This window comes from Zalophus californianus, chromosome 7 (genome assembly GCF_009762305.2).
Source record: "Zalophus californianus isolate mZalCal1 chromosome 7, mZalCal1.pri.v2, whole genome shotgun sequence".
NCBI classification, from domain to species: domain Eukaryota; kingdom Metazoa; phylum Chordata; class Mammalia; order Carnivora; family Otariidae; genus Zalophus; species Zalophus californianus.
This window is the reverse complement of record NC_045601.1, coordinates 130454022-130473124: the sequence shown is the minus strand read 5'-3', so window position 1 is coordinate 130473124 and position 19103 is coordinate 130454022. Positions and strand designations below refer to the sequence as shown.

Here is a 19103-nt window from a genome sequence, read left to right as displayed (position 1 = left end):
CCCCCTCCTCGTCCAGCTACCCTTAGGTCATCTCCCCCCCTCCTTCTCCAGGTTCACTTTCAGGGACTTTTCGTCCCACTGGGCCACGTCCCTTGCGCAGCCCCTCTGGAGCATAGGTACACCTAGACCTGCGAGCTCACGGGGACCTCCGGCATTCCTTCGGACTCCACTCCTCCACCCCCTACCCCCATCCCCCACCCCCTGGAAAAAAGCACAGACAGCTCTGACAAAGCCCGAGAGCAGAAGCCCAAAGCTAGTTGGCGCGGGCGCAGTTACCCAGACTAGGGCGCCCTACCGCCAAGGTCCTACAAACGGTGTCTAGGAATTGAGGGAGTCTCTGGGGACTTTGCTGGAAAGCCTCTGTCTCAAAACCTTCCATCTAAATGCAATCCGAAACCCCAGAGGCGAGGCGAGGTTAGGGAAAAAAAAAAAAGATTTCAACTTAAATGAAACATTCCAACTCCCCACCCCCCACCCTCGCCCCTTGACATCTTGCCTTCAGTTTCCCGAGGGCTCGGGTCAACTTCCCCCTCCGTTCCTAGGTCTGTCCGGGCGGGGGTGACCCGCCTTGCTGGTGCCGGGAGGGTGGGAGCTGGCGAGAGCGAGGAAAGGCGGAGCCTGGGCAGGTGTGTCATTATAAATGTGCGGGCACAGCCGCGCGCCGCCGCTGCGGTTTTCAGCACCCGGGCTGAGAACAGAGCTCTTAACCCTTGTCCACCACTTCTGGATTTCTAAGTAAATTCTCTCTCTCTCTGTCTCTCTGTGGGTCTCTGTCTCTCCATCTCCATCCAGTTCATTGTTAGAGGGAAAACATCACCTTGCCCATCTAGGTTTTTTTCTTCTTTCAGGATCGTTGGCGGAGAGCGCAGGCAAGGTGGGGCAGATGGTGGCGGAAGTGGGGCAGAAGGCTGACCGCGTGTGCTCCTACGGGATGAAGCTCAGCTGGGACATCAACGATCCGCAGATGCCTCAGGTGCGTGAAACCGGGTGTGTGCGCACACATGGCTCTGTCCATCCAGAAAAGGGCTGGTGGCATTCAAGTTCTTGCCGAGACTGAGGAGAGACCTCCTCCCCACACCCCCACATCCCCAAGAGTCCTCGATTTTTAGAGGGATGCCACAAACGGCAGTTGGGTTTAGTGATGTGTCTTCTTGCACTTGTCTGAAACACACCAATAGTCCCAAGAACTGTAGATTAGGCTGCAAGTTCCCAGTCGTCTGGTGAGAGCAGGACACCTGTCGCTCGCTTTCCTTTATCCAAGGTAGAAATCAGGTGATTCTCTCGTCCATTCTTTGAAATCTATGAGAAGGGTACAGCGAATGTAGATACCACTGCTTCTTATGCAGCAAAACTGTAAGATACTACTGTAAATCACGGTGACCCGAATCTTAACAAATAGCATGACTTGGGTGATTTATCCAGATGCCCGTGGCTTGCCTGGATGGTCATGCTAACCAGACCATAGGCGACAAGAGAGCCTCTGGAATCTGGATTCTGGATCTAACTTCTGATCTTACTTCTCTAACTTCTGGTCTTACTTTTGATCTTACTTCTCCTTTTAGGGTGATTTTGTTTTATTTTGTTTTGTTTTAATGGAACAAAGTAGTTTAGAGCCGAGTCCAGGGAATGAGCTGGACGGTTATGCTTGGTCATACTGGTTTGGGGCAAAAACTGAGGAGTGATTTTGAAGTCCTGGGTGTAGGTAGAAGGCGAGAGGAGTGGCTTCCCAAGTATTTGCAACGGTGGGCTTCCAGCAATGTTGTGGCACAGGGAAAGAGACTATCATGTGCCATATAGATTTTCAGACAGCTAGCAATTCATTAGCAAGGTCATGCATCCTCTCAAAGAGATCAGCACTTTTTTTTTTTTTTGGATGGATATATGTGTAGTAATTTGTTCTACTTGTTTGTTTCAAAGTCTGCTACTTTACAGTCACCCTGTACCATTTGTGGGAAAGTGGACCATAGCACAGCAAGGACACCTCATTCACACTGACTTCTATCCAGAAAATCTTCATAAGAAAATAATCTTGCATTTTAGAAAAGAGCCACTTCCAAATAATGGAAATATGGGTCTTCCTTCATGCCTTTTCTAGACTTCCTGTGCAAATGTGAACTATTTTCCCTTTGCAAGACTGGTTCTTAAGCAGGGAATGTGTGTAATATCTCAAAAAGGCAGGTGTACTGGGAAACAGAAGTGGAGAAACAGGATCCTAGCCTTGCTCCAGCTGACTGAAGGAGAAAGAGCTAAACTGGCTGCATGACCTTGAGATAGTTCCTGAATTTGCCTTAGTTGCAGGCTAAGATGACCTGTCATCGAGTGGTGGAACTAAATAACAATCTTGAACTAGATAACAATCTTAAACTATCAGCCAGATTTTCTGTCATGTTCAGTGTTTGCATGCTTGTCTGAATGTGTACATGTACGCTTTAGAATAGAAGCAACCCAATCCTTGAATCCTCCATTTTTGTTTTGATTTAAAAATAGGGTCTCAGTGGCTTCATTTTCAGTGTTGCTGCTTTAGTAGCAGGTATGAGACATGGGGGGTGATTCTCTACCCTCATAGGGGGACACTAACGGAATACTCTCTTCTGGAAGATTGTCTAACTAAATCCTTAGATTGAAATGTTCACTTTAAAAACAAAGATATTAGCATTAACATAAACTTGGGAGTTAATAGTACATCATTATATATTTCATTTGTGGCTTACCTTAAGTCAATGTATTAATTTATGGCAATTATAATATTTCTGAGAAAAGATAAATGATTATTTATTAGTAATAACAATGATTTCAACAATATCCCTGTGGGTTTTAGAAACAAAAGTGTCCATTTACCTATTATTGTTAGAATGCATAATACTAACTGATGTATCCAAGCCTGAATTACCCGACTGAGAATGTTCGATCTAATGTCCCTGGGGTGGTGGGAGGGAGAGAAGGTGCAAATGGCTTATGACTGTGATAATATTCTTCTGAGCCTCTACCATAGCAGGAAAGCCAGTGGAACCTGGCTGCCACAGATCTGTTTGAATCCCAGGTATGCCAGTCTAGAAGGTTCTCTCTCTAACTTCCACTTCCTTATCTATGAAATAAGAGTATGCGTGCCCATCATGGAAGGTTGTCGTGAGGATCACTGAGACTCCATAATGGGGCTCTGCAGGCCATGCTGTCTCTGTGCCAAAAGCCCAATTCCGCCATAGAGAGAAAACAGCCATAGCCAGTATTTAGACAGATGTGTTTGGCCATGTCCCAATACAACCATATTTATGGGTCTTGAAATTTGAATTTTAGATAATTTCCATTATGTCATGAAATCTAATTCTTTGGATTTTCCCCCAACCATTAAAAAATATAAAAGTCACTCTTAGCTCGTAGACTGTCCTAAAACAAGTGACAGGCTGGATTGGGCCCCGGATTCCTAGTGTGCTGACCCCTGCCCTAGAGAGTACCTGCTAAATATTAAGTGCTTAGTACAGGGCAATTTTATATTAAACTTCTGTACAAGAAAGACATTGCAGTATAGATAATGCATATCATGGGCAAAGACCACCAATGATAGATATTGAAGGAGTGCTCAGTTTTTTAGATATAACTTATTATTTCAGCCAGGTGGCTCTTTGTTGAGAAGAGCGACAATCCACATTGCTTTGGGGAGAGGTCCAGGGCTCAGCGGGTTCCACCCCATGCTTGGGTTTACCTTTATAGCTAGGTCCTTCATCACCGTGCCCCTATAAACTGGGAGAGCTAAGTTGGGAGGAGCAAGGGAAGCTGTTCTTGTCTCTCTAATGTTGCTCTGGGTATCACTGCTGATGTAACTGACAGGTTTGGGGTAGAGGCAAGAGCTTTAGAAGAAAAAACACTGGATCAAAGTGGAGATATTTACAGACTGAATTGCATTTCAGTGATAGAGCATTGCAATCGCTTTTTGCCCTGGCACGTTGATGCTTAATTTGAAAATGTTTTCATTTGTAACTTAACATTTAAACGTACCCAGAAGTGGTCTACCGTGATGGTAAGGAAAACAGTCTCTGGAGTCAAACTGCTAGGGCTCAAATCCTAGAGCCAGTTCTTACTAGCAGTGTGACCTTGGGCAAGTCATTTGACCTCTCTGACCTCCGTGTCCTATTGGATTAACTACAGATTATAATAGTACCTATTTTCTGTGTGAGTTGGGAAGGCTAGATGACCTAGGACACGTACAGCATTTAGAAGATAAGAACTTTATAAACATCAATGAATAGCCAGTTGTCAGAACAGCATGCACAGACGGGATGGGTGATGTTTTGTGATGGCACAGTTTGTGGCTCTTAGGACACTTCTGGAATTAAAAAGAACCAGTTTTTATTCTAATGTGCTTGGGAAAAATGAAAAGCGTGGTGTGCCCGGGTGGGGCTTGATCCACTCGCCCATCCTTCCCTTTTGTGCGCCCTCCCAGGAGCCGGCCCACTTCGACCACTTCTGTGAGTGGCCCGACGGCTACGTGCGCTTCATCTACCGCAGCGATGAGAAGAAGGCTCAGCGCCACCTGAGCGGCTGGGCCATGCGCAACACCAACAACCACAACGGCCACATCCTCAAGAAGTCGTGCCTGGGTGTGGTGGTGTGCGCTCGGGCCTGCGCCCTGCCCGACGGCTCCCGCCTGCAGCTGCGGCCTGCCATCTGTGACAAGGCTCGCCTGAAGCAGCAGAGTGAGCACCCCAGGCCAGGACCGGGGCGGGGGGGGGTGGCGGGCAGGGGGTAGCTCGTGGCCCCGAGTTCCCTTTTCCCCAGGAATTGTTTTCCCTTTCTTCCTTCAAAAGTACCTGGGGTCCTAGTTGTTATTAATATTTCTCTCTCCCGCTGGCTTGGCAGAGAAAGCATGTCCCAACTGTCATTCCGCTTTGGAGTTGATTCCCTGTCGAGGGCACAGCGGATACCCTGTAACCAACTTCTGGCGGCTTGATGGCAACGCGATATTTTTCCAAGTAGGTGGAGGGGACATCACAGTTTGTGGTGGGTATTTTCATCAAGCCATAGGGTCCAGACCACCTGCTGTGTGCCTTAGGAACTCTGGACTCACCCAAATAGAGCTTCATGGTCAGAACTCGGGGCTGGGGCTCCCAGAGCCTTACTGGGCTCCGAGGAATAAGCTCTGCTTCCATAGACTCTGTGGCGAGAGATGGTAAACCAAATTATAGTTAATATGGGGAAAGGATTGTTAGGTAATCTTTTAAGATTTCTATTAGCCATGCTGTTTTATTAGTTCAATAATTTTTTCTGTCATTTTGGAAAAACAAAAAACAATCTGAGATCTTGGGAAAGATAATTTATTTTTGACAAACGTCACCAGCTTCCTTCAGCAGGATAAATATATGATTTATTAATGCAGGCCAAGGGAGTTCATGATCACCCAAGACCAGAGAGCAAATCAGAGACAGAAGCTAGAAGAAGTGCCATCAAGAGACAAATGGCCTCTTTTTACCAACCCCAGAAAAAGAGAATCCGAGAACCAGAGGTAATGGGGAGCTGACATGACACTGTGGTCTGTGTTCATTTTCATCACAAAATATACTGCTAATTATGTAAACTATGAATGTCATAAATTAATTAGAAAGGTTTTATGTGAAAATTATATCTCCAAAAAAATGGCATTGAATCCACATTTTGGATACAGTTCCTAATTTCTTCTTCTTAAAAAAAAAAAGCAAACTCTCTCTATAGTCAATGATAGGGTGAGGGTGTGTGCTGACAGCCTGATACAAGGGCAGGTATCCAGTTTTAATAAAGAGAGAAAGAGGGGCATGCCAACAGTGAATTAATTAGCAGTGCATCCTTGAGAGCATCCTTTGCATTATTTACACAGAACAAATAAAACTTCTTGGGGCAACCTGATCCAGTTTGGCTTTTCAACCAAAACATGCCAAGCAGGCAGTGCTAGTCCGGAGATAAGAGAAACTGGTATTTGAGCGCTTTCTATGTGCCAGGCACATAGGAGCTAAGGGTTTTGCACATGAAATGGTCACAAAGACCTTAAGAAGAGGTGGTTGTTATTGTAATGTTTACAATTAGGACTCTGAGGTTCAGAGAGGTTAAGTAACTTGTTCCATTCATGAGGGACAGAGTCAGGATTTGAACCCAGGTCTGTGTCAGGCTCCTTGGCTCCGGTATTATGAACATAGGATGAGGAAACACAGAGCCATCTGCCACTCAGACCCACCCTGCCTGGCTGCCATGAACTCTCATTCGGCAGTGTGGTGTTCATGCCTGAGCAAGCTCAAGTTCTGCAGCCCTTGGACCCTGCGCCCAAAATCACGTACCTGAGCAGTGCAGTGTTCACAACACACAATCAACCCATTGGAAGTCTGTCTGTATTTGGTTGGTTGGCTACTGTTACTAATGAGGGCACCCAGGTGATTTACATTTTTATTTACAAATAAAAATTTATATCTTTTTTTAGGCTGGAGAGAATCAAGACAACAGTGGACATTTCAACAACATGCCTCCCTTGGAAAATCCAGAAGAGTTTGATCTAATTGCTGACACCGGCTTCCCTATCTCAGGGCAGCCTTGCTTTTCCTTCCCAAGCTCCGAGGCTTACAAAGCTACCTGTGACCTAGCCACCTTCCAAGGAGACGTAATGCCACCCTTTCAAAAATACCCAAACCCAAGGATTCTTTTGCCTAGGCCACCTTGCAGCTATGAATTAGCAGGTCCTAGTTACACAAATTCAAACTCACATCCCACCCTTTATACAAATTCCAGCAGCATCCCTAATGACATGGACTGGGTTCATCTGAATGCACTACAATATAACGTCAATTCCTACAGCAGCTTTGAGAGAAGCTTTGATTTCACCAGTAAACAACACGGCTGGAAACCAGCTCTTGGAGCACCTGGCCTTGGGGAGAGGCCAGACCATGGACAATTCCAGGCTGTGGCCACTCACCCTTATTATAACCCAGAGCTTCCCTGCAGGTACCTCACGGCTTCCCCAGCAGGTCCTCCAGCCCTACAGACCGTGATCACCACCACCACCAAAGTGTCCTACCAGGCCTACCAGCCCCCTGCTCTGAAATACTGCGACAGCATACAAGAAGTGAAGAGCCTTTCAGGGTGCAACTATGCTTCTGAAAACATCCCCCTGTCCATCTATCCGGAAGGCTTGGACTTCCCAGCCACGGTAGCCAGGGCAGCCTCACCAGCTGGGTCACTTCCTTTGAAAATTTCAGGCGATTGCCGAGCCATCAGACCCATGCTGGCCTTTCCTCAGGAGTCCACTCCCTCTAGGACAGACGGAGCAGAGACTTGGGACGTGTGTCCATCGAGGTTGGGGTCTGCAATCAGTTATCCAGACGGGGTTAGTCCGTTCGTTTGCTATGACAATGAGGACTTTTGAACAGTCCTGGGCACGACATAATAGCGGCGTCCATGCGTGCAGTGAAATGTGGAATAGAAGCTCTCTCTTGTTTGAGCTGGGGGATTGATCTAGCGGACATATATAATAATAATAATAATGCTGATCAGTTGAGAAAATTACGGGTTGGAAATGTTTAGATAGTATAGGGAAATTTTTGCACAGCATTTTAAAACCTACTGCACTACAGGGGCGCCTGGGTGGCTCAGTGAGTTAAGCCTCCAACGTGATTTTGGCTCAGGTCAGGATCTCAGGGTTGTAAGATCAAGCCCCATGTCGGCCTCCATGCTTGGTGCAGAGTCTGCTTGAGATTCTCTGTCTCCCTCTCCCTCTGCCCCTCTCCCTGCTCCCTCTCTCAAATAAATAAATAAATAAATACCATCTTCAAGAAAAAAAAAAACCTACCGCACTACATAGGATTAGGTCTGAAATGTGACTCTCCCAAATGAACAAATAAGCAAGTTGGATACCATGATGAGTAATAAGCTAAATTCACTGGAGTAGAAGCCAAGAATTCTGGTTCTCATTCTAAGCCCTTTCCCATTTGACCATAGGGAATTTTACAAATCCTTATCTGGCCTTTAGAGGTTGTCACAATAGTTTCAGGAAGAAGTCTTTACAATCTTATCTCCTGAGTCATTTCTTAAAATTTTTATTTAGCATTTACCATCTATTACAAGAGCTTCAGGAAATAAGTTTGACCATTTTATCCCCAAGTATATAACCAACTTTTTAAAAAAATTTACAATATTGCAATGATAATGTGCAATTGTTTTTAAGAGAATTTTGTTTTCCAGTGTCAGCTGAATACCTTTTCTTAACATCAATGAACGTTTTCATAACAGAAACAGCGTAACAATGATGTGTATTTAAGATTATTATTGTGCTAAAATATGTTTTTTCTGATTAAGTTTCAGAATTAGAATTGAGATGTTTTATTCAAACACAGGTTTACTGTTTGTTACTCCTTATAAATGTAATTGATAATATTTGGGTGAATGTAATAAAGAAGTTTTAAGGTAATGTTGCTGATGCTTGAGTTATTTCAAAAAGGAGATAGGAAATAATTGTGTTCCTATTATGACCTGCAAAACTGTTGCTATAATATACAAAATCATATTAGTTCATTTAACAGTTTTATAGTTTATTTCATTTTATTTTTTGTACCTTTTGACCCCCTTCACCCACTCACCCATTCTGCTCACTCCCCTCCCCTCCCCTCTGGCAACCACCAATCTGTTCTCTGTATCTATGAACTCCCGTTTTTTGTTATTTTAGATTCCACATGTAAGTGAGACCATACGGCATTTGTCTTTCCCTGTCTTATTTTACTTAGCATAATGCCCCCAAGATCCATCCATGGTGTCACAAATAGCAAGACTTCACTCCATGGTATCTATACGCCACATTTTCTTTATCCATTCATCCCTAGGGAGACAACTACTTAGGTTGTTTCTGGGACTTGGCTACTGTAAATGATGCTACAATGAACATGGGGGTGCATACAGCTTTTCAAATTAGTGTTTTCATTTTCTTAGGATAGATACCCAGCAAAGGAATTGCTGGATCACATGGTAGATCTATTTTTAATTTTTTGAGGAACCTTCATGCTGTTTTCCATGGTAATTGTACCAATTTGCACTCTCCCCAACAGTGCACAAGAGTTCCCCTTTTATCTACATCCGTGCCAGCACTTATTTCTTGTCTTCTTAATAATAGTCATTCTAAAGGTGTGAGGTGATATCTCATTGTGGTTCTGATTTCTATTTCCCTGATGATGGGTGATTCTGAGCATCTTTTCACTTACCTATTGGGTCATCTGTGTGTCTTCTTTAGAAATGTCCATTCAGATCCTCTGCCCATTTTTTAATTGGATTTTTTTTTTTTGCTATTGACCTGTATGAGTTTTTTAAATATATTTTGGATATTAACCCCTTATTAGATATACAATTCGTAAATATTCTCTCCCATTCAGTAAGTTGCCTTTTCCTTGTGTTGATGATTTCCCTCGCTGTGCAAAAACCTTTAAGTTTGATTGTCATTTCACTTGTTTATTTTTGTTTTTGGTGTCAAATCCAAAAAATCATCACCAAGACCAATGTCAAGGAGTTTATTGCCTCTGGTTTTTTTTTTCTAGGAATTTTATAGTTTCAGGTCTTATATTTAAGTTCTGAATCCACTTGAGTTAATTTTTGTGTATGGTGTAAGACAGTGGTCCAGTTTCATTCTTTGGATCTAGCTGTCCCAATACAATTTATTGAAGAGACTGTCCTTTCCCCATTGTATATTCTTGGCTCCTTTGTTATAAGTTAATTGCCCATATGTGTATGGATTTATTCCTGGGCTCTCTGTTCTGTTCCATTGATTTATGTGTCTGTTTTTATGCCACTACCATACTGTTTGTTTACTATAGCTTTGAAATATAGTTTGAAATCAGAGAGAATAATGCCTTCAGCTTTGTTCTTTTTCAAGACTACTTTGGTTTTTGAGGTCTCTTGCGGTTCCACACAAATTTTAGAGTTGTTTTTTCTATTTCTGTGGAAAATGCCATTGGAATGTTGGTAGGAATTTTGCACTGAATCTGTAGATTGCTTTGAGTAATATGGATATTTTAACAATATGAATTCTTCTGATTCACGAGCTTGGAATATCCACTTATTTGTGTCTTCTTCAATTTCTTTCATTAATGCCTTATAGTTTTCAGTGTGCAGGTCAGGTCTTTCACTTTCTCAGTTAAATTTATTTCTAGGTATTTCAGTAGTTTATTTTAGAAAGAATTATTTGCTATACTGATAACAAAAAGCCTATTCAAAACATTCAGAATGCATGCACACACACACACACACACATACACACACACACACATTTTGCACAGCTCATGGTATTTACTAAAATCATTCAGTTTTCAAATTAATACAAAGTACATAAATTTCTTTGAGAATGGAAAGGAATGAAATGGAATTTGCATAGAATACTCAATTTGCATAACTAAATGACAGCAAGTCAGATAGATGCCATTTTAAATTATTTAGTGTTATATATTTTTTACCTGATTCATAAAGCCCTAATACCCTGATGTAATAAATACATGGAGTTCTGGCCTCCAGATTAAATAAATATGAGTACACTCCTACGATTCCCTAGCCAACTCTTTCTCTGAGGAAAGGATGCCTAGCACACTCACAGACTACTTTTTTCTTTCGACTTCTGTTGCCTGAACTCACAGCTTATGGCACTTGCAGGGACCAGACACACTGTTCCAAGCTCTAAACATATGCTAATGTGTTTAATCCTCACATTAGTTCTCTGAGCTACCTGAGAGACATGCAGTGACTTACACAGTAAGTAGCAGCTGGGATTTGAATTCAGGTCACCTCCAGAATCTATGCTCTGAACCACCACATGACGTTAGCTTTGACTGGAGTCATCTATCAGTGAAATTCCATTTGTACTTAGCACATGTGTACTTGGCATCGAGCAGGGAGTCCTAAGTACATATGTCCCAACACAGGACCTGAGGCATTCCATGTAGGACAGGCAGAAAGGGGCAGGGCAGGGGTGGGAGTGAACACACTCGGGGTGGAGGCCCTGAGGCAGACATTTCCCAAAGTGTGGTACAAGGGTGCCCTGGTTCTGGGGCAATTCTAAATAGTCTGCAGATATTTTATGTGAATAGTCGTGGATTAATCTTAATGTATAATAGGGAAAAATATAAGGAACACTTCAAATCTATGATTTCAAAATATTTTTTCCTAGCCAAAGCAAGATAGTATGGGGATGTTTGCTTGTTTGTTTGTTTGTTTGAAGGCAAGGCAACTTACAAAGAGATATTACACAACCAATAGTGCAGATATTACAAGGAAATGCCAAAGAGTGATTAAAACGGATCACAATAAGGGAGAACTACTGACTAGTGAGACACATTTTCCTGGAGCAAGGGGACAGTGCGTGGCTCAGGTAGAAAGGGTCAGTGGTGATGACAATGAGATTGTAGAAAGCGGGAGCCAATGAGGAAAACAAACACATACGTGACTTTTGACATCTGGAAGTTTAACCACAGTGCTGAAGAGTCTAGACAGTGGGCAGTACTCAGGAGCCAGGATGTGGGAGTTGATCCCAGGAGAGGTGGGTAAAGAAACATACCTCAATTGTCAGCCAGGGTCCCCCAGCCATGCCATCCTCCAAGGAGCCAAGATAGAAAGCAGGGTGGCTGTATAGCACAGATCAGTTCTTGTGAACTGGGCCATCTGAGGAAGGCACAAAAAGGTTTAGACTCGGGCGCCTGGGTGGCTCAGTTGGTTAAGCGACTGCCTTCGGCTCAGGTCATGATCCTGGAGTCCCGGGATCGAGTCCCACATCGGGCTCCCCGCTCAGCGGGGGGTCTGCTTCTCCCTCTGACCCTCCCCCCTCTCATGTGCTCTCGCTTTCTCGCTGTCTCAAATAAACAAATAAAATCTTTACAAAAAAAAAAAGGTTTAGACTCTGGATCATATTTACTGCTTAGAAAAACCAACTGGTTAGGGAGCAACTAGTTTTGTGGAAAATGCATGGAAGTAGGAAACTTACAAAGGCCTAGCTGCCATATTGTTATTAATATGAAATATTAATTATGAATGCTAGTTATTAATAACTCTTTGCTTACAAATTTATTATCAGTTTTCAAATATGGGGAGTATAAGTTAGAGCAGCCAAAGTTTCTGACATACTTTGCTCTGCTCAGCTGATGAACCAGGAAGGGCCCAAGCCTGCAGCTAGACCCAGGACAACATTAGCTGTTGAGCACAGAGGGAGATAAAGCAAAGGAGGTGAGGCCAGGTTGGTAGCTGACAGCTTTGATCAAGGCAGAGGATAGCAATTAGACTTACCAGCGCCAAGGGACACTAAACAGAAACATGAGTTATTCACTTGCTAATCATTCATTCCTCTTCATGAATAGTGCATAGTCTGGAAGTGGACTTACCTGGAAGAATCTTAGATATTGAATCCAACCTCTGACAGTTTCAATGGAACATTTGTCAGAAAAGCTAATGGGCTTTTTCCATAATTAAAAATTTTATAAAACTCTATTAACTAACCTGTGAGACGTTGCATTAAGAACAGCATAGCAAAGAGAATTCACAACTGACAAAATGATTTGAAAAACAGTTTCTCCCCGCATCCATCCTTCTTTGGCCCACAACTTTGCTCTGTGATATGCAGCGTGGCTACACGTTAGAATCTCCTGGGCAGCTGTAACAGTCCCAGCGTGCAGGATGCACCTCAGACCAATTAAGTCTATGGGGATGAGACCCAGCCAGCATATTTTAAAGCTTCCCAGATAATTCCAAAACGCAGTCCTTGTCTATAATTTGCCAGAAAAGTACTGGAAACCTCTTTAGTGTCTCACTAGGAAGCTGAAAGCAATATGGTCCTGTGGCGACTTGAAAGACACTATTCTCAGTGTAATTAATCTTTATTACCTCTGACTTTTCCCTGGATGCCATTGTTGTGTTCATTGAATGAAAATGGGAAGATGTTGGCAGGAGCCAAGTCATCCACTTGTTGCCATTTAAAATACAAATTAAAAACTGGATTTTGAAAACAATAAAATAAGATATAATACCCTGCGTATAAGTCAAAGCATGAGCTCATTCATTCATTCATTCATTCATCATTCAACAAATATTTATCGAGCTCTACTAGCATCAGTGATGTGCTACTATTAGATACAGGGAGTTACATAGAAGCCTCTGCCCTCTTGGAGCTCATAGACTTGTGCGCTACATAGACATTAAAGAGACAAGCACACAATGTAAAGGAGAAAACAGTCTCTATGCTGATGTGGAAAATAAGGAAATGGAAGCGAACCCAATGAGATAAGTGGTTAGGGGAGAGCTCCCTGAAGTACTGAGTTAAGAGCCAAAGAGTAAGAAAAGGCTGTCCAGGTAAATAGCTGGGGAAGACACTGCAGGTGAGAAATAGCAAGTGAAAAAGGCCCTGGGGCAGCAGAACATAAACATATGTTGTCCCAGAAGGTCTAGTGCAAAGAGACAAGAAGAAACTCAGAATAAGGGTTGGAAGGGAAGCAGGGTCTAGATTCTTGAAGTCCAAAACAAGGAATTGACATTTTATTCCAAAAGCAATGGCAAAACATGCAAGAATTGTAAGCAGAAAAGTGACATGATCTAACTCACGTTTTGAGAGGATTATATTGAAACTATGCAGATAGTGGACTTAAGGGGGGGTTCAAGAGGCAGGGAGACTATTGTGAGTCATCCAGGCAGGACATAATGGTAGTTTGGATTGGGTGGTAGCAGTGGAGATGAAGGGAAGTGGACAGATTCAAAATGCAAGTTGGAGGTAGACTCAATAGAAGTTACAGTTTGGATGTGAGATAGTAAGGAAAAGGAAAAAATCAAGAACTCTCATTTTCTAGGTTCAACAAACCGAGTGCCATTGGTGCCATTGTCTGAATAGTGGCAGCTGAGGAAAGAACAGTTATGATCAGTCAGTGCTTGTGAGTCATCTGAGTTATCAAATGAATATAACCCTGCAGCTCTGTGGGGAGATCTGAGCTACAGATAAAACCCAGGAACTTGCAAGTCTAAAGCTGTTTTTTAATAGCTCACCTTGTAAGATAGCCTGGAGTTGTGCTGTCCAATACGGTAGCCACTGGCTTTATGTGGCAATATAAATTAATTAAATAAAATTAAAAATTCAGTTCCTGAGTCATACTAACCGATTTCCTCAGCAGCCATGTTTAGCTAGTGGCTGCTGTGTGGTTAAGTGCATATATGGGATATTTCCATCCTCACAGAACTTTCTATTGGACAGTGTTGGTATAGAAGGAGAAGAAAGGGGAATCTGGTATGGGCCATAAGGAATTCCCAATTTGTAGTTAGAGTAAGAGGATCTGACAGAGGAATGAGAATTAGTGGTCAGATAGGGAGAAAACCAGGACAGAGAAGGGGGTCACAGGAGCCAAAGAAGAGGAGAGGAAAGTGTTCACTGGATCTGACCATATGCAAATCATTGGTGACCATGACAAAAGCCCTTTCCGGGGTGCGATGGGGCTCAATGAGGTGGATTGGAATGGGCTGCAAGCCAATGAGATGCAAGGAGTCAGACACCTCTACTCCATGGATCACATAAAGTTGATTTCACAGTATAAATAAAAGCCAATGTGTTTTATTAAAAGCTATGTTGAGGGGCACCTGGGTGGCTCAGTCAGTTAAATATCCAACTCTTGGTTTTGGCTCAGGTCATGATCTCAGGGTCGTGAGATCGGGGCCCATGTCAGGCTTCTCAGTCAGCGTGGAGTCTGCTTGTCGCTATCTCTCTGCTCCTCCCTCTCCCTCTCAAATAAATAAAAAAATAAATTTTTTTCTAAAAAAAAGAAGAAAAGAAATAAGTAAAAGCTCTGTTGATAGCTTCAAATTTCTTCGAGAAAAATTTGCCTTGGTGATAGGGTTGCCAGAGTTAAGAAATAATATAAAAGATTCCCTGTTAAATTGGAAATAAGATAAATAACAAGTACATTTTGAATAAAAGTATATTCCAAATATTGCATGGACCTACAGGAAATATTCACTATTTGTCTAAAATTCAAATTTAACTGGTTATCCTTTATCTGGCACTCCTACTTGGTGGGGATATTATAATTTCATTGTTGTTCAAAATACGGTAAATGAGATTTGATGAACTAAGAAATTAAAAATGTCTTTACAGGGGCACCTGGGTGGCTCAGTCAGTTAAACGTCTGCCTTTAGCTCAGGTCATGATCCTGGGGTCCTGGAATCAAGCCCTACATCAGGCTTCCTGCTCAGCGGAGAGCCTGCCTCTCCCTCTTCCTTCTGCCTGCCATTCATTTCCTCTTGCTTGCGTTCTTTCCTTCTGTCTCTCTCTCTCTCTCTCTCAAATAAATAAATAAAATATTTTAAAACATAAAAATAAAATAAAAATGTCTTTACATAAAATGATTTCGTTGTTGAACTTCTATAAGGAAAAAATATGTATTTTAACTTAGTCTACTTAATGGGAGAGGATGTATTTTTATTATCTTTTTTTAAAAGAATTTATTTATTTGAGAGACAGAGATAGTGAGAAAGAGCATGAGTCAGTGGTGGGGGGGGAAAGGGAGAAGCAGGCTCCTTGGGAGCCCATCGTGGGGCTCCATCCCAGAACCCCGGGATCATGACCTGAGCCAAATGCAGCTACCTAACCAACTGAGCCACCCAGGTGCCCCATACTTTTATTATCTTTTAAAGTATAAATATCATAAATAAACTTACTAAACACTTCAAAAACCAAAAATCACCCTTTAACATTTCTATTTACAAACTATACAGAACAGACAACCAGTGTTCCTACCACTAACTTCTTCTGCTGATAGTCACCCTATTTATTCATATTTCCATACCACTTGGTTAAAGCAAAAAAATAGTCTTCTTATCCTACATCAGTAATGGATTTTCCATTAATCAGCCCATTAGAGCTGGATCTTCTGATCCTCTCTCAGACAGCTGAGCTACCCATACAACTTTGCATTTTACGATTGGTCTGATAAGTCTTTTTTTTTTTTTAAGATTTTATTTATTTATTCATGAGAGACAGAGAAAGAGAGAGAGAGGTAGAGGGAGAAGCAGGCTCCCAAGGAGCAGGGAGCCTGATGCGGGACTCGATCCTAGGACCCTGGGATCGTGACCTGAGCTGAAGGCAGACGCCCAACCATCTGAGCCACCCAGGCGCCCACTGATAAGTCTTTTGAAACATGAGGCATTCTGGGGCCCATGGAGTGAGAGAAGAGGTTGAAGAAGCCCCTTTCTGACTGTAGCCACCTGTGACTCTCCTGACTGATGCACCAGAAGGGCACTACTGAGTAAAAATGCCACCTGGCTGCCTGTGGAGACCTTTGCATGTGGTAAATAAACATTCTCTTTCGTAATGCTTCTTAAGGGTGAGGTTTTAAAAACCCCAATTGAAAAAGCCTTGCGTCCCCAGATGGCCTATTTAATAAACTATATTACTGATCCAGGTTTCCATAAGCCACCTGAATTCCTTCTCTTAACCACCCTAAGCACTATGCTTTTAAAGATCTTTTTTGGCGATTGCCAAGATGGAGCAATAAAACCCCTTAATTCAAGGGCACCCAGAATTACAACACCATAAAGGGATGTACAGAGGTCATCTACGGAGGTCTCTGTCTTCAGGCTTGAGTGCTGGCCCTGCGGGCTTCTGAACAGAGACCCATCATCCAGTTCTGCTTTGGGTGTCACTATCCTTGTTGCAAGAATATCACAATCATCATGGAACTCTAACACAGCCTTTTAAAATAAAGGTACAACCTTACGTTTTGATTTTGTGATTTAAAAAAAAAAAATGAAGTTCATCTCAGACAACATATCTGCCAAAATGACTGAAAAAAATTGTGACATATTCAACAGAATATATTCTTTCACCAGCTATATGCTAAGTGCTCAGTATAGGAATTATACAAAGAAGCACAAAATGTGGTCTCTGCCTTCAAGAAATTTCTAGTAAGCAAGAGAAGTAAGACATGCCAAATCTCATGTTACATAGCAGTGAAGGCTCTCCACGATCACATGCATTTATAATATTTTAGAAATTTAAACATATAATGATGTCTCTAAGAATTTTCCCTTGCTAATTTTAGAGTGGACACCCACTGGGCACCCACCCCTGGTTGAAGCTGAGACACTTGAGAGCTTGTACTGTAAAAAGGAGAAGAGAAAGGAGACCACTAAAAGGCTGCCCACAGTCTGGAAGTAGAGGAGAGCCTTTCAACCATGCTGTTGGATTTGGTTAAGGGGATCTTAGCCTGCTGCCCGTGTGCCAGGGTCTTATACAGCTTCAGGAGACAGCTCTCCTCCACTTCCAGGTGGACAAGATGAGCCTGGAGCATTTCGTGGTGGTAGAAAGTAAGTGCTAAACTAACAAACCAACCAAGAACAACAAAACTCCCCAACAATGGGATCATGTCAAAAGGACACAAAAGTCAACTGAAAGAGGTCCCAATGGCCAAAGCTGGAACAATTTTTTAAAAAATAGTCTTGTATTATAATGCAAAATATTTTTACAAATCTATGAGTCCATCCTGATGTAAATATGATCGAATAAAGAAATAAACTAACAAATGGGAGAAGAGACAAATGCCCAGAATAATTCCAAATAATTTATATGGATACTCCACCCTCAAGAAGATGGAGCATAACTCCCCATTCTTTACCTGTGGGCCGTGCACTGTGATTTCCTTCCAAATAATACTACACAGAAAGAGAAAAAGAGTAACTTTATAGTGGAAAAGTCTGACAAGCTCTCCCTCAGCCAGGTGAGCCAGGCTAAAATCAACAATGAGCAGTCATGATGACAGTATGTGCCCTTGATGTGATGTGATGAAAATGTCACTTCACCTCTGCGCTTTTCCTCCCCTCCAAAATCAGAATCCCAGTCTAATCATGAGAAAAACAACAGATGAGGGGCATTGTACAAAATACCTGGCCAGTCTTCCTAAAAACTGTCAAGGTCACCAAAACAAGGACAGTTTGAGAAGCTCACCATCTGGAAGAGTCTAAAGAGAAATGGCAAGTAAACATAATATGGTAATCTGGATGGCATCCTGGAAAAAAAACAAAAAACAAAAAACAGGACACTGGGTAAATATTAAGGAAGTCTGAATAAAGTATGAACTTTAGTTAACAATAATGTATCAATTAATTATAACAAATGTACCACACTAATGTAAGATGGTAATAATATGGGAAACTGAGGACGCCTGGGTGGCTCAGTCGTTAAGCGTCTGCCCTCGGTTCAGGTCATGATCCCAGGTCCTGGGATCGAGCCCCGCGTCGGGCTCCCTGCTCTGCCGGGAGCCTGCTTCTCCTGCTCCCTCTGCTCCTCGCCCACCCCGCTCGTCATGCTCTCTCTCTCAAATAAATAAATAAAATCTTTAAAATAAAAATAGGGGAAGCTGGGTGCTGGCATATGTGAACTCTATACTATTTTCTCAGTAATTTTGTAACTCTAAAGCTGTTCTAAAAACTAAGGTTTATATAAAGTAAAAAATAAACATTCCTCCTTCCTGGATCCCAACTTTGATAGCAGAATCTCATGCACAAAGGAATGATGGAGCAGAGCCTTTCACTAGAAGGGCAAAAATGTCCTTTTCTATGTGCCTAAAACCTTATTATTTCCCACTTCAGTGTCTATTTGAAGGCATTTTCCCATCTAGGATTTTGATCAGACTAGGGCACTGGACCAAATTTAGCAAGATGAAATTCAAAGTAGTACAAGTGTTACCCTGCTATTTGGGTGGGGGGTCCAACAAACAGACGAATGCAGGTTGGAATTGGTGGGTCATCAGCAGCCCCTGTGGAAAGAACTCGGGTTTAGCAGGCACTGTGATTCAACGGTGTAACAAGGCTACTCGCCGACAGCAGCTTGTGAAGCAGACAGGAGCATGGCTGGACAAGATGTGGCCACAGTTACAATGAGCCACTATTGTCCCGATCATCCTCCTTGGGGGGACGTTCCTCTCTCTTGTCACCTCCAGGCCCAGTTGCATGTCGGTCATGCCCCAGATATGCCCATTTTGTGTGGGGGTGCTCCAGACAACCAAAATGTCATTCCCAGGCTGACAGCCTTTGTTATCGAAAAAGCCAGAGCAACCTTAGAGGACGTGAATAGAATTATACACTCAAGATAACAGCTA

At 42.6% G+C, this 19103-nt stretch overlaps 1 protein-coding gene and 1 long non-coding RNA gene across 2 annotated transcripts; one reads left to right on the top strand and one right to left on the bottom strand.

Moving 5' to 3' along the window:
• The first annotated feature begins 216 nt into the window (after positions 1–216).
• Positions 217–7607, top strand: GCM2 (glial cells missing transcription factor 2). Its single transcript, XM_027603181.2, has 5 exons — positions 217–973; positions 4439–4691; positions 4855–4967; positions 5372–5497; positions 6440–7607. Exons 1-5 carry the CDS (start codon positions 884–886, stop codon positions 7376–7378), a joined length of 1521 nt encoding a protein of 506 aa, XP_027458982.1. The 5' UTR covers positions 217–883; the 3' UTR covers positions 7379–7607.
• LOC113927375 lies at positions 2169–18764 on the bottom strand. The gene is made up of 3 exons (XR_003521605.2): positions 18692–18764; positions 17890–18011; positions 2169–5149 (listed from the first exon to the last, which is right to left on the bottom strand). It is a non-coding gene; the product is annotated as an uncharacterized LOC113927375 (long non-coding RNA).
• Between the last annotated feature and the right edge of the window lie 339 nt (positions 18765–19103).

Bases quoted from the DNA above. Each gene is read 5' to 3' on its own strand.
- GCM2 (XM_027603181.2), top strand. From the start codon at position 884: ATGGTGGCGGAAGTGGGGCAGAAGGCTGACCGCGTGTGCTCCTACGGG. The intron at 974-4,438 runs GTGCGTGAAACC...GCGCCCTCCCAG, and splicing joins ACGATCCGCAGATGCCTCAG to GAGCCGGCCCACTTCGACCA. The intron at 4,968-5,371 runs GTAGGTGGAGGG...TTATTAATGCAG, and splicing joins GCAACGCGATATTTTTCCAA to GCCAAGGGAGTTCATGATCA.